The sequence below is a fragment of the Leuciscus leuciscus genome (genome assembly GCF_965113295.1).
Source record: "Leuciscus leuciscus genome assembly, chromosome: 24".
NCBI lineage: Eukaryota > Metazoa > Chordata > Actinopteri > Cypriniformes > Leuciscidae > Leuciscus > Leuciscus leuciscus.
Window position 1 is genome coordinate 22,282,267 of NC_138723.1, and position 16,738 is coordinate 22,299,004.

Sequence of the window (16,738 nt, forward strand, 5' to 3'; positions counted from 1 at the left end):
TAACATATGTAACAAGATGTAGGCCTAATCGATTTCGAGGGAGAACCCGATTTGTCATGACACTGCAGAACCGCTATAACTGATTCAGTTTAATTTGTGAGCCGTTCATTGAACTGATTCATTAAAAAGATTCGATTCAAAAGAATGGTTCTTTCACAAATCGGGCATCGCAGATCCCCTCCCTCCCCGACACCTTCCTCCAGTAGTGCTCCAGCTTTCCGACTCCTGAGGAGAGAGACACTCACCGGCGCCTGACGTCCGTTAACCACCAGAGCATCTCTGGCATCCAAACGCTGTCACTTAAACAGAACAGTAATTTGACTCATCGTTAAAGTGGTATACGGCACCACAACGCTGTTTTCCCGTCACACCGACTGATATTGTACAACTTTAAATGCTGTTGTTATGGCTATCTGAAAGGTTTTAGAGGCAGTTATAAGTGCTAAACTGATGCTTATACATGAAACATTTTTGGCTACGATCTCTTGGAGTCATCTCTCTTCAAAAAAAATAAAAAAATCTCGGGATTTCTGTGAGACTTCCATGTCGGCGATGTTGTTTTCCATCTTAATCGATACCTGAGACCAGGGGTCAAGAGTTAAGAATTTGTATTTGGTGCGGATCGCCTCACGTTTGAAGATCATTAAAACAGATCAAACTTTTATCACATATGACACGGATTATTAAAGATGAGACGCTTATTTTGACTATCACAGTGGGATAAAGTACAGCGCATCATCACCGCACCTTCAGGATGTTCCGGCGAGGTAAGATCAACATTTTAGATTATATAATTGCGTTTTTGGTGCATTTCAAGCAGATGCGTGATGCTGAAAGTAGGTTACATTTCTATTCATTGCGCGCGTGACTCTTGCACGCGCATCCGACTTTATATATCAGAAACTCTTGACGAGGTTTTAACCAGGTTAGTTTCAGTTTGTCTGGCTCTTTATGCTTTGGACTGTGCGCTGATGAAATATTAATACACAGCACGTAATATTATTATTAAAAATAGACAAGCGATGCCGCACTGCAGCTGACAACTACTAGAGCTTATAGGCTACTTATTTCACGCGCTTAACTAGTAGCCTAAACACACCGTTAGTGATATTTATTAGACTAGAGAGACGGGGCATGGCGACAGTCTCCCATGGGACCAGTGTTTGTGAACACTTATGCTGCCTCAGACACACACCAAGAAATGATAGATGCGTGTATTTGCTGTCTTGCTCAATATATGTTACACAAAATGTGGCATATGAGCTGTGATTTAAACTACAGAATAATTCAAGAAACATCCAGGTCATGAAAATGAATGGATCAACCCAAGTGTGTCCACAGAGAGGTGCTGTTTTACCTTTAGTAGGCAGCCATGTATGTCACTCAAAATGCATTTTTGCTGTGCTTTTAACTTTAGTAATTGTTGTTGTTGTAATTAGTTGTAGCTAATTACTTTGGATGCTCATTTGAGTAATTTAGAGTGTTCTTGGAGTGCTCTCAGTCTCACACACAAACACAAACACACACAGACTTCTGACGCTATATTCGGAAGAACCACTCAAAAACAAATGGTATATGAAGTCAATCATATTTACTTTATATCACACCTAACCCCAACCCTTACATAAAACATGTTCCATTGTTCCATAGACCATTAGATCTAAAGCTAAAACTATTTAGCTGTTTATAGAAATTTCAGATTGCGATGACCAACTTGTATAGTTGTATTACTATATTTCTGACATTTTCAAACCGCTACCTTTACACACACAGGCCTTTGAAGCTACATAAGCGAAGACCTCTGCAATAATTTTCATATTAAGATAATGATATTAATAATAGCATAGCCTACCCTTAAATGCAACCCTCACAGAAACAAGTTGATATACATCATTTGGCTTATTTATAAGCCTTTCAAATAACGAGAACCACTTAAGATGTTCTCACAAGTCAGTTTTTGACATATTTGTGAACACATTTTCAAAAACTCTAATACTTACCCACACACAAATCAATTTTAATTAAAATATCTTTCAATAACAGCTACGTTCATTTGCATATTTTATTTTTGTCAGCAGCTTTAAAGCTTGCTATTCTGCTATTATGTACGTGCCTAAAAAAACCTTCTCCATCCAGTTATTTTTTCCTCTGAGGAGTGACAGTGGAGTCATAACACTTTTACTAATGCTCAGCCTGGAGCTTCAAACCAGCCTGCTCTGGGAACTGCTTCCTCATTTTCTTCTCATTACAAAAGAATGTGTGGGTTTGAGTTGAGGCAAGAGATGGGATGGAGAAAGAGAGAGGGGGGATTTGTTTGTGTGCTTAAATCATTCTGCATCAGCTGTGGCACTGAGCCCCTCCTCAATTCAAACACACAATAACAGACAATAAAATGATAAGTAGTTATGACTGTTTATTGTTGCCATTCAGTAGGGGTCTATGCTTACAGCCCCGGGGTACAGAAAAGGGTCTGGGATGCATAATACTATTGAGCAGCACATATGTGTTTACAGGAAAGCTGCATGTCTTCGTCAAATAGCCGGGTTTCTACTAGACTCTGGGCTGGTGACAGTTAGTCTCAGATGCCATATGTGAATTTAGCATATTATATTTAGATACTTATGCATTTGGCAGACTCTGCCATCCAAAGAGGCTTTGTTCGAGGTATACTTGTTATTGGTTTGTGCTTTCCCTGCATGAACCCATGACCTTGGCATACAGTAACAGTTGAGTGAAATGCCAGACAGTCAGACAAGTAGGTAGATAGGTGGTCATATGTAGTTTGATTAATAGACAGACAGACTGATAGATAGAGAGACAGACAGACTGACAGTTAGTCATATATGTATACAGATGAATGGATAGATGGACGGATGTACAGATAGATGGATGGATAGATACGTAGACAGTTAGTAGTTATATATGTACATGGATTGATGGATGAATATCTAGACCAGATTGATAGATGGATGCATGGATAGATGATAGATAGATGGATAGATAGATAGATAGATAGATAGATAGATAGATAGATAGATAGATACATACATAAACAGTTAGTAGTTATATATGTTAATGGATGGATGGATATCTAGACCAGATAGATAGATAGATGGATGGATAGATACATAGACAGTTAGTAGTTATATATGTACATGGATTGATGGATGAATATCTAGACCAGATAGATAGATGGATGCATGGATAGATAGATAGATAGATGGATAGATAGATAGATACATAGACAGTTAGTAGTTTTATATGTTAATGGATGGATGGATATCTAGACCAGATAGATAGATAGATAGATAGACTGACAGACTGATATCATAATGTACATTTATGAATGGATAAATGGATGGATAATGTATAGATATATAGACAGACAGACAGACAGACAGACAGACAGGTATTGTCACAAAGATTTTATTTCCATAATGTGTTGAAAAACATGTAGGGACTTGATTTTGTCTTTTAGGAATCAACTGGATCATCAGAAGTGACATTGCGGATGTGAGGCTGAAAAGTAAGAGTGCTTGGTAGTGATGAAAAATTAAGGATCAGGTCAGGTAGAAATAGCTCCTTTAGGTAACAAGGGCACATTTTTTGCTTTTTACAGTGTGCTCAAGTAGTACCATGTACGGAAAACATAGCTTTTTATAAGCGGCAAAAGTCTAAATTCACGTTGCTTGCACCTTCATCTCATCCCCACAGAACCATAAGATGGAGATGTTAAGTGTAGACGAGATGATTCTGCGGGCCAAAAGACTTGTGTGTTTTTTTTTGGCAGGTGAGATTGTGGATTTGAAGCAGCAGGAGCTCACTGGCTGCTTGCTGTAATGAGCCTGTTTCTTTTTCTGGGCCACTTCTGCGATACCCTCTCTTAACCCCAGATTGCTTCAGGTCCTCTACAATATGGCACCTCTATTTCCATTATCCCTCCACCTGGGTGAGAGCCTCAGCCTCGGAGTAGAAGCAGTGCAGATTAAATTAAGGTTTGAAACACACAAAAATCTATTGGCTGAAGCGCAGGCAGGAAACAGGAGGCTACTTACCATACAAAGTGCTACTGGCTGGGCAGTGAGCCGGTGCAGCTCGTTGGCCCATTTTAATAGCTTGTTCAGTTGAAAGCTCGTTTAGTCAGAGATCTTACATGCAGCCAGAAAGAAATGATTCCACGTACACCCCCCACCGGTGGCAGAGAAAATCTCTCTCAAACCTACTCTTAATGATGATTCAGTGCAAGTATGTGTGAATACTGCACTCCTTGCTCTATAATTTAGAAACATTTCTATGTTTGTAGGTGTTTGTGGCCAGAGGCATGCATGCATGTGGCCAACCATTAGCATGTGGAAAGCACGCTGTGTTCACTAAAATATCACTGTAAGTGACTGTTCAATTTGTAAGTGATTAAGAGACTCGAAATGTTTGTTCAACAGGTCTTAAAAATAATATATATATACAGCCGACAACAGGATCGCGGCTGCAGAGCCTTGCGTGATCACAATTAACGACAGACATATACTGGGATAAATTGTTATGATAGCAATATTATGCAGCATAAATAAATAACATTTCGAACATTTCACCTATGCAGATCGTTAAAAAATTGATGTGAGAAATCATAACGCTTAAAAGGGATATCATTTACTCACCCTCATGTCGTTCCAAACCCATACAACTTTTTCAGAATACCTTCTTTTGTCATCCATAGAAGAAAGAAATGAATACAGTTTTGGAAAGACATGAGGATGAGTAAATAATGACAGGATATTAATTGTTGGGTAAACTATCCCTTTAATATGATGGCTATTGGAATGGAAGCCCTGCTTTTAAAATTTCCAGTTCAATTGTTTGTTTAGTCTAGAGAGTATATGCATATTAATTGGAACAGCCTAAAGAATAATGTTGTTTTAACATAAACAAATTATGATACCATTGTTGTCAGATTTATAATTGCTGATTTGAAATATGCTATAATACCTACATATTATATATATTTTTTGTGATTTTATGTATATATATATATATATATATATATATATATACATTTATAATAACATTAATAATAATTATTATTATTATTAAAATCAAAAACAAAATAAGAAATAAAAGAGTATTTAAGAAAAATAATATAATAGACAGTAGGTTTAATTAAAAAAAAAATTTTTCAGTACAACTATAGAATGATAATATAATATTTAATATTATTGCCACTCTTCACTCTAAATCACGTAGCAAATGTATTTATTTAATTAAATCACAGCCTTTGTAATTGCAATTTTTTTATTTTGATTCATTGAGCAGTCCTAATATATAAAGTGCAGACACACTATGTGTAAAACTGGCCTAATTGCACAATTATGTGCTAAACACACTCTTTTACTAACATTATACACTGAGTCATACACTAGAAATGTTGTTTAGAAAAGGGCAAAGCCACGAACTCATTTGTATATATGTCACATCTTCTTAAAAATGTTTTTATTCATCGCCGTTCGCCTCATCGCTGGGTAATCACCACAGTATGCTCAAATTTAGCATTTGTAGAATCATAAAAATAGATCCCCGCCAAGTCTGACCCCTTTACTATGTCACATGCAGATGATTAACCCAAACTCTCAGCAAACATTTGGCCCTCTCTTTCTCTTTGGAGTGTTAATTAAATCTGAAGGGTAGGAAGGCGCGGTCATTAGCTGATGATAATTAGGAGTCGACGAGAGAAAAAGCAAACAATAATCTTTCGGCAGAGGTCTGCCATGTCACCGCCTATTGAGAGATTAATGATGTATTATCGGGAGAAAAGGGGAACCGTACGGCGAAAGGTCAACTGTGACGCGAGTTCCCTTTGGAAATGGGGAGGCATGATGCCGGGTTCTGTTTGTGCCTGTCAGCTTGCTGTCTCCCTGACCCGTGAATGGTGTTTGTACAGCGGAGAAGAGTAGGCCTACTTCCTGCATACAATTTACATTTTATTAACTTGGGAGTCAAGTGAGATAGGGTTGATCGTAGAAAATTATCCACCTTGTCAAATGCACACAACTTCCGGGACCTTGCTAGACATCAAAGACATAAAGGTCAAAACAAGGAGGTCTATAATACCTGGAGAAGGCTATCTGTCGTCATTCCCATTCACCTCGGCTCAGCTCAGCTGGCGCAGGACCCCTGAAAGTGACCCCTAAAAAACAGATCAGTCACAGGAAAAACAATATAATGAAACATTTGAGATTTTATACATCCAGGAGTCACAGTAAGGATAGTTTCTGCTGCTGTCTCAGAAAAACATGTTTAAGTTTGCAAGGCATAAAAATGCACATTATTCAAAAAAAGGGCCGTCAATGGAGAAAGAGGATTTCGCCCTCATCTACAGTACCAGCAGGGGCTAATTGGGCCATGTTAACCAGCCAAACTCCAACTCCTTAGTTGGCATAGTGATTTATTTCCACTAAGGGATGGCAAAGGTCTCGAGTTCATCTCTCTTTTATTGTCAGTGAATTGTCTAATTTTAATGTAAAGGATATCTAACAACACATTTTATTTTGACCATTTAGGGCTATAGATTCAAATTTTAGTGTCAAAGTTAATCTAGTAGACTATCTTTGCCTTTGTTTTAAATATGGATATTTGTCTTACAAAAACACATTGCTTCGCTTCTGAAGGCATTTATTATTAACTCACTGGAGTCGTATGAATTACTTTTATGATGGATGGATGTACTTTTTGGAGCCTCAAAAACTTTTTGGAGCCTTACAAAGCTGGGAAGAGCCAGAATCTTATTTAAGGGGGGGGGGGGGGGGGGGGGGGGGCACCTGAGACCCGCGTTTCAATAGTGCACTCTCTGTAGGCATGTTTACATTAGCAGATAATGAGTTGCCATGGGAACGCAATGTTATTTTTTCATATTTTTTAAGTCTGTATGACCATAAATGACTGAGTATTTTAAGTCTATTTTGCTGCTATGTGAAAAAATCCAGCAAAACGTGCCGGCGCGTTTGTCGACCCCAGAGGGTTAACTTTAGCCTAATAGGAAGGAACATAAATTGTGATTAAAAATATATGCTCACTCACATCAAGACGCCGCTTATTTCTAAATAGAAATATAAGAAAAATGACAAAAGCACATCAAATTATTAAAACTTAAAGCTGCAGTCCGTAGTTTTTCTGTTCGAAATCTGCATAAAATGTCTGTTATTAGCTGAATTATCAACTTTACGTGGGTTGTGCCTCGGAGAATGTGCGGCTGTCAGTCACTGCGCCGGTGTGGATACTGTCATTCACAATCACAGATTCTACTTTTTGGAAGTATGACTAACATAAGAATTTTCACTGGAAAATGTCATCTGAAATCGACTTTTGTTCTGACCAACTAAGGAAAAAAGTTTTGCAGTAAATCGTGCTGATCAAATCTAATGATCGCTTATCATAATCACGTCAAACCATGCAAATTATACTTTGTTCTCAAATTGTTAATGTTAACAACATTAGCATTGCGTTTGCGTGCATTTAATGCCCTTCCGATATTTATCCTTGTTTTCGCATGGGCCGGTTGCAGTCTTTCTTTTCTGTAGCCACTCCGAAGTCCGAAGTCTTTTGCATTTTACAACGGGTGAATCTTCAGTTGTCACTGGTGATTGTCGTTTGAACCTTTCTGGATCCGCCATCAAATTGATAAGTTTAATTATATCAAGTGCTGTGAGAAAAGGCTATAAATCTCCACCTTCAACATCCTGAACACGCAATATAGCCTACTAGCCGAGACTCCTTCTTTATGCGTACAGATGAGACGTAATGACGCAAAGACATGCTCTAATTTCCCGTGGAAATCCACCAGTACCACTGGAATTAAAAACATTATTACAGGCTAACCGTTTTGAATCGAGCTAAGGCAAGCAGATAGTTCTGAACACTGGCTGGTTATGCACTTGCTCCAAAATTTATTTTGGATAATTTTAAACCCACAAAAGTTACGGACTGCAGCTTTAAACTAAAATTAAAATGAAAACTAAATTCAGAATATTAACAAATATGAACAAATACTATACAATAAATATAATAAATAAATCATAAATAAATTACTGTAAAAATACTAAAATAGCCCTGAAAGGATTTAGGGTGACAGCGCTCTTCAATTCTGTTAGTGATGCTTCTGCTCATCTCGCATGATTATGGCCACATGACTTACATAATGAACATCGCTAGACCGTTTTGGTCGCTCTAGAATCTTTCCAGTTGCTTTAATGAAGGTGAGTTAAAATACAGAATGTTCTCATTTGAACTGCACCATCTAAAGTGAATACTTTCTCCACGAGGCTCTTGAATGATTTACTGCATTCAGAAAAGATGAGAGCTTTGCCTCGATCCAGACAGTTTAAAAATTGAGCGCTCATTATCAGAGTCTGTTAAAAGACAGAACAAGGACGTCGGGTCTTGCGGGTGTATTTCCCTCCCTCTTCCTCCTAGACGTATGTGTCTCAATTGAATGCATGAGAAAATACACACCTTGAACATCAAGAGCATCTGACAGGAGCCATTCAGATCTGTGATTCGACATGGCAGCCTTCACTTTCCTTGAGACATGACGGAAAGACGTGTTCAAACACATCTCGGGCTTCACATAAAATTAGCTTCTGGAAATAATGTGAGAGGACGTTCTTCGCTGCCATGTTGGCGGTTAGCATGTCAGCGGTCGCTCTGAGTGTTGGCCGTGTTTTATTTTGGGAGACGAGACGAAGAAAGGACTGTCCCTTTCCATGGCATCTTTTCCTATCTCGCTTGTCTTGTCAGGTCTGTGCTGATGCGGCCTGACACCGAGCTAACAGAGGCGGCTAACCACGGCAAAGCACACAGAGTTTAGAACTGCCTGTATTTTAGGGTATGCGTTCCCTTGCCTGCCTTAGGCTGGGCAGTCTGTCAGGTAGTGTTCTGGGCACTTTTTCCCATTGGAGCCTTAGGCATGTGATAGTGCTGGTACCAGAGCTGGTGCTCAGCTGGATCTCACCTGACAGTCGAATGATGAGGATGTATCTCACTATGATACTTCTTAACCCATCCACAAAGAAATATAGCACATTATGGTTGTTTACCTATACTGAATAACTTTGGTGTAGGATTTATAAATGGCAAGTTTGTGAAATTTTGAAGTAGAAAGTTTGAAATAGTATTTTCTTGTAAAACATACTCCAGTAATCTCCAATGTTTTATTTACTGAGTATTTAACTTCCAAAGAATAATGACTTTTTGCCATCACAGGTTGCTTTTTACGCGGCTAATTCATTTTTGTTATACTTTTTGTTTGCTTTTAATGCAATGGTTGAATATATACACCTCCGTTCACTTCCGTTCAAACTTTCTATTTATCAAGGATTCCTGAAAAAAATGTCAAGAATGCCACAAAAATGCTTCTGAAAGACACTGTGGCACTGAAGACTGGAGTAATGACGCTGAAAAAGCTTTGCCATCACAGGAATAAATGACCTTTTAAAATATTTTAAAATAGAGAATATTTCACATTATTGCAGTTTTTACTGAATTTCTGATAAAAATAAATGTTCAGTAAACACTCTTAGCAAACTTTAGCAAGTTTTGCAAACTTCCAGAATGCAAAAACCTTTAAATGAAACAAGTTTGGAAATTTGTTGTCATTTTTTATGTTGAAAGAAGTATCTGATGCTCACCAAGGCTGCATTTATTTAATCAAAAATAGTAATATTCACAGTAATTTCTAATTAAATGCCTGCTGAAAATTCAGCTTTGCCATCACACAAATAAATTACATTTAAAAATATATTTAAATAGAAAACAGTTCTTTTAAGTTCTAATAATAATTTGCTATATTAACCATCCATGTCAGAGCAATGTGAATGAGCAATACACAGATAAGTGAGATAAATCTGTATCTGTTTCTCTCTCTCTCTCTCTCTCACACACACACCCAAACCCACACACACATACACACCCACAACACACCCACCCACCATATACCTCTTTCTGAGTCACTTGACACAGTAGGACCACCCAACTTAACTCTGATACTGGGGTTTGAATGCGTGGTATTTTTAAGAGCCATTTTATGTCTTCAAGCATTAGTAGGACTTGATGTGCAGGATGCCAGATTGCATACAAACGTGCGCACCATTTTGAAACATCCTGCCTCTAATCCTTAAAATGATTTACTGTTATATCATAGTTTTGAAAAACAGTTCTTTACTTTCCAGATGAAAACAGTGAGAAATACTTGTTTATATACTTTCAGGTTGGATTTTTCATTTTGTGTGAAATTTCATGCTGTTTTATGTTTTCTTCCCCGTTGAGTTAGTCTGTCAGAGAGAAGCTCACAGACTAAAGCCGCTGCAGAGAAGAAAGGCAGGAGGAATGTGTTGTTAGGTAAACAGGTATCAGCCATTTCAGGCCTTGCTCTGTTGATGTGGAGAGCAGGGATATACCTGGATAGAGTGAGAGAAGGTGAAAGATAAAGAAAGAATCTCATAAAGTCTGAACCAGGTGGCCTTGACCACAATTAAATCTTTTGACATGCTGGTTTGCTCACATTCTCTTAGGAAATTCAAATACCAGTGACAAAAATATCATACGGTATAACAAGCCTCCATTGAATATTCATAGACTTGAGCAGGTTACTGTGTTTGCAGCAAACTGATATGATCATTGTCGTAGTGAGCACATGATTTGAGGCTCGTGAGCAATGCTGTGTTGCCAGAGAGGCTGGTGGAGATTGATACTGCAGCACCTGGATTAGTCCATCTGAAAGAGTTCTCACTAGCAGATAGAATCTACCAAGAGCTGATGTTTATAAATGGGATACAGAGATAGAGCGAGAGTCGAGAGTTGTGCCTTCCCTGTAGATAAAGATGTAAAGCTTTGTCTTAGATAGCAAGAGCAATGAGGTGGTGGAACACAAGTGTGTGTGTTTGTGTGTGTATGACTTATTGCATGTCACTGTTACAGCACTCTAGGGGAAAGTGAGGCAGAGGCTGCTGGGAAGGCCTTGGGGACGGCTGGTGCAAATGTCAAACCAGAAACATGGAATTCTGAACTAGATAGACGTAGCATAACAACTGCAATGATCTCCAGAATGAGACGTGCATCAATGCTTAGTATCATAGAGACACTAGTGGTGGGGTTTTTGAATCATTCTTTTGAATCAGTTCACCAAAATGATTCATTCATTGTCATTGATCAATTCAGTGAATCATTCTGCAGAATACATGCTTTTTGTTATGAACGAGTCACTCAATTGATTCAGTTGGTCCAACCAATAAAAAGCAGCTTCACATCCCACACTAAAATATTACATGCCCTGTGTGGTCACGCTTACTATTGTTCGGCAAAATTTTGCGAGATTAATTTAATAGATACAATTATTCTCTCTCTTAAAACATTTTAACGCACTTGCCACACTTTTTATTGTCCCCCCCCCCATTAAATATTTTATTAATCATCATAAATTAGGTATCATTTGATTGCTTAAACACTCAAAAATCATCCTGTGAAAATCATTTTAAAATCGGACTGCATTACCATGGACATGGTACTTTAGAACCTTTTAGTGGGAGGTCTCATGTTTTAATTTTTATAAAATGTTCTGCTCTATTTAATAATCTAATCTTTTTCTTATCTTGACAAAACATATTGTTGGAAAGGTCTGAAACTCTAGGTTCCATATTTGGCCACTGTTTTGTGATTTTGTGAAACACATAAATAGCAACCTGACCTCATAAGAAAACGTCACTATTTTACGAGGTGAAGATTTTGTAAGAATTTGTAAAGTAATTTACAAATAAATGTACAAATTGTACAAAAATATATGAATGAGATGTCCAGATGCCACAAATTTGCCAAGACCTAAAATAGTTATATTCTGAACAGAGACATATGGAAAGAGGAGGAGGGAGAGGGATTGTTCAGTAGTAGATTGCTGCTTTTCCCTTCCTCCCTCTGAGACCTGGGGATTCAGCGGAGCCTGGCCCCTGAAGATGCTAGAAAGAGAAAAACTGCTGTTAACTAAACTCAGACATCTCTACATAGATCCAGGCTGTACTGTAGGAGGGTAACATATACATTGTTTGTCTGGAGGAGAGAGAAAACACAACTTTAAGCTTATAAAACTGAGCCATGGTAAAGCCTATAGTAGTTGCTCACATGGGTATAACTGGTGTGGTTTAGCTTGTCAGGAACATCTCAAAAACCATAAATCAATCTGGCTAAGCTTGTCAGACTGGTCTGTATGCTGGTTTTACAATCCCAAGCGACAATTTGATGTCGCTTTGGATAAAAGCGTCTGCCAAATGCATAAATGTAAATGTAAAAATAAATGGTTTTAGGGTTTTTACAGCTACGGCAGGGAGAACACCTAGCAAACTAGCTAAACACCATTTTAACTAGGCTAGGAGTCTAGCTAGCTAGATTATTTTAAACAAGCTAAGGCCATCAAACCCCCAAAGGCTAGTTTAAACGGTTTCTAGCAACAGGCTACCTCCCCTTTGCCATCTTTCCTCTCTTTCCTCTCCTTTAAAGATTTGAAACGGCCAGAAATAAATGTAAAACAGAACCATGTTATGCTAATATTGCTAATGGGTGATAACATTACAGAATGAGGCAACAAAACCACAGTTAGGCCACAAAAAAGTTATATTTTGAGACTTTGCTGTAGTAGACTCAATATAATCATAAAAGAATTGCGAATTTTCACTAGCTACAGTGAAAAAAGCTTTATAGAAGCAAATAAAAGTTCCCTCAGGCTATAGATATGAGTACTAACGCCCTTATGAAACATGGCTGTTTCTTGGTAACTCTGATGGGCACAGTAGCACAATATAACCTTGTTATGCTCTCTACTGATAAAATAAAACTTTAATATTTTGGTAATAAAATTTATGAGAAGGAAAAAAAAACTAATAACATGTAAGTGCAGAACTTGTGTTGCCTGCGCCGCTGTGGAAATGAGAGACTGTTAAAGGGACCCAGGAGACCATGTGTCCTCTCGAACACTCTCTGACCTTGCTATCGATTCCCATGGCTTTGCCTGCCCTTCCTTTGCTGTCAGCGTAATTTTATAGCCCTTTAATGACCACCCCACCATCATCACTATGGTTAGCTGACATACCAAACACAAAAATTTGGGATTGAGTATGTTTCAGACAGTATTCATACACCAGATGTTTGCAGTGGCACTACTACACAGCACAATATATCATTGATCAGGGTAGGAAGCGATGTATAAACAGAGTGGTCTTTGCAGACAAGCATTGGACAACACAGCACTTCATTGATTTTATGCTTTTGTAGTATCTAAATGCAATTATTGATTTGTTATTAATGCATTGGGTGCGTTTTATTTAATGTATTTTTAATGTGGTCTTGTTTATTGATTGAGACGTTTGTGCTATTGATCAGGTTTGACTTGTTTGTAGTGCTTTACGCTGCGAGCTTCAGCTTTCTCCACTTTCCTGAGTTTTTTCATAGTCTTGTCCACTGCCTCTGCATGTCTCTCACTCTCTCTTTCTCTCTTTTCCTGTTGAATTATTAAAGCATGTTTTGATTGCCAGAATTGGCAGTGATGGACGAAGTACACAAATCAAGTACTTGAGTAAAAGTACAGATACTCTATTAAAATATTACTCCAGTAAAAGTAATGTACTTAAGTATTAAAAGTAAAAAGTACTGATAGATGAATGTTTATTTTGTAATTTTCTATACTTATACTGGGTCTGACATCATTATGATTTGTCAAGTCAGCACTAGTCGGTATGGAAGATTAGTGGATGCCGATACACACTGTATGTATTGATCTGCAAGTAAGAAAATGAACGTTCTATTTTATTACTGTGGCAAGCAGGGCAGGGCAGAGGGCCGTGAGAATGACCAAATTACCACAATTACCAACACTTGTTATCAAAACATTAAATATATTAAAATATCAATAGGTGACTGATAGGCTACTCTCATAGTATTTAAAAAATAAGGAAAAATATTGACAAAAAGAATATAAAAATAGATGTCACATTCAACCAGATGGAACTGGATAAATATTCTAAATGTTCTAATCCAATCTGACTTCTGACCTGTAATGCTGCCTGAGTCATAATCATACTCTGATCGTTCGTTGGCTAGAGGAGAACTGGCCCCCCGACTGAGCCTGGTTTCTTTCTCCATTCTGTCACCCAATGGAGTTTTGGTTCCTTGCCACTGTCGCCTTTTTCGCCTTTGTCGCCTTTGGCTTTTGGCTTGCTAAGTTGGAGACACTCTATATTCAATAATATTATTGATCTGCCTGCATTGACACCATTATATGAGAACTGAACTGACCTGGACAATGACCTCACTGTTTTCTCCAAAGCAGCCGTAAAGATAAATGAACTAAAATTATAACTTTTTTATAAAAGAAATGAACCATCACTGAACTTACTTAAGCTGGACTTTGACACTATTTTCTTCTAGATCTGCTGTACAGCCGAAACAAACTTTGTTGCATTATTTTCCATTTATCACTGTAAAGCTGCTTTGAAACAATCTGTATTGTAAAAAGCGCTACATAAATAAAGGTGACTTGACTTAGGGCTAAATACATACAATTTTAAGAAGAACAATATTTTGCGTTATTTTAATGTTATGTTCAGGGTTGTTTTTTCTACATAAAACCTATCGCTGAGATGGTGATGTCGATTTTAAGCATTACAGTGAGCTGCCTTATGCTAAGTTAACACTTCAGGATTTTAAGCCCGATTTGCAGGTCAGCGATCTTGCCGACAGGTCTGGTTGTGATCGGGGGCAGATCAGCGGGTGGTTCAAATTTCTTCAATTCAAAGTAACGAGGAATGAGATGTTTTTGAGGAATTTTAGTGGAGTAAAAAAAATACAATATTATGCATTAGAATGTTGTGAAGTAAAAGTAAAAGTTTCTTAATAATTTTCATTAATAAAAGTACTCCAGTAAAATGCGGACACTTGAAAAAATGTAAGTACTGCAACAAAGTAAAAACACTTCATTACTGTCCACCACTGATGATTGGGAATCTAAGGCTAAAATATTCAACTGTGAGATCTTCATGCTTCCCTCTTCCACTGTCTCCACTTTCCCTCTCTCCACATCCTTCTATTCATTTTTCTTCAACAACCATATTTGGTTACTTCATGGTCAATATGATGACATATGAAACTCATCATGTCCAGGTCATATTTCACCCTAATATCAACAGAAATAAATAATTTAATGTAATAAGTTTGCATTAAGACATTCTTTTTATTTGAAAATCCTCAAACTTCTCATTACCATAAAGTGAAAAAAATTAAGTATTTATACATAGTAGTATTATTTGTTGTACAGCCCTCATTTTATGCTGATTTTAATATAACCGATAACTAAAAAATATTTTATAATGTTTCCATAGCAGAAAATAAATCTTTTCAGAGGACGAAACTGACGTAATGCAAGCTTGGAAACTAAAAGCAATGATAAAAGACTGAACTGAAGCTTTCAGTAAGTCTGTTACTCCATAGATTCAGTTTTATGAGACTAAAGATAGATCTTCCATGGAAATACTCCCCCGTGTCTGGAATTCAGGGCTGTGTGTATTTTAACAACATAAAGCAAGACACGGTTGGCGTCAGAGTCATTGCTTACATAATAGACTGCATTAAATCTACATCTGTGCCGTCTGAAGCTTATACTGTTCAGCTGAAAATTTGCTCAAAACTTTTATCTCTGCAAAGGTGTTTGTGTGTTGTTGTTGTTTTTTTACTCATACTAGCATTGGTTGTTTGGAATAACATCCTACTAAACACTCTCTCTATATTTTTGCAATATATGCATAGTGTGCACAGTAGGCTGTATGGGATTTTTTTCTGTATGAATGGAATACAGACAATCACCATTTGCTAAAATGCACAATTTCCAACAGATACTCTATCCCATAATGTAATTCACTCGACCTTCCATTTACAGTGTGACAAATAAACTAGAAGCATTTTAACCCTATAATTTCCAACATGCCAAACAACAGACATTAAACATTTTTTATTTCAAAGATGATAACTTATGAATTTAGCAGGCAAGGTAGTAGGTAATGTGACAATGGACCATGCTACTGTTTGAATTGTGTATTGTTGCATATTTCAAGTGCTTTTGTAAAAAAAAAAAAGTAGGCAAAATATACTGCGCAGTAAGTAGTGAGCTATTACACTGTAAAACAATTATATGATCAATAAGTTATGACGTTAACTAATAAGGTATCAATAAGGTATGAAGTTTTTACATTGCTTCAACTCATTAAAATAAGTTAAGCAATTCTTTTCTTTTTTGTATAAGTTACACAAGATTCAACTCATTTTTTAAAGTCCATTTAATGGAATTTAAGTTGAAATGACTTAAACATCCAAGTTGATTGTACTTAAAAATTTAAAGGCAACAACTTTTTTACTAGTGAGTCAAGGAATGTAATATTTCACATGAAAATCAGGAAGAAAAAAATAAAAAAGGAACAAAATGAATTGTTTCGGATTTTCTTTACATTGTGACATTATTTTCCATTATTTTAAATAGTATACTGATTTTAAAAAGGATAAATTATTATTATAATCTATGGAATATGAATGTGCTAGTACTAGCAAAAGTACCAGTGCTAAATTTGAAAATGTATTAAAATAATTATATTAATAATGTATTATGAAATTACTGTAATAAAAAATATATTAATGATTAATGATCATTTTCATTCATACAGCA

At 36.9% G+C, this 16,738-nt stretch overlaps 1 protein-coding gene across 1 annotated transcript in view; it reads left to right on the top strand.

The window, feature by feature from the left end:
- Nucleotides 1-238: 238 nt before the first annotated feature.
- rtn4rl1a (reticulon 4 receptor-like 1a) overlaps nucleotides 239-16,738 on the top strand; it is a 122,403-nt gene continuing 105,903 nt past the window's right edge. Inside the window, exon 1 of the mRNA XM_082158469.1 lies at nucleotides 239-767. Within this exon, the coding sequence (XP_082014595.1) occupies nucleotides 755-767 (13 nt within the window). The 5' untranslated portion in view covers nucleotides 239-754. The remainder of the gene's footprint in view (nucleotides 768-16,738) is intronic.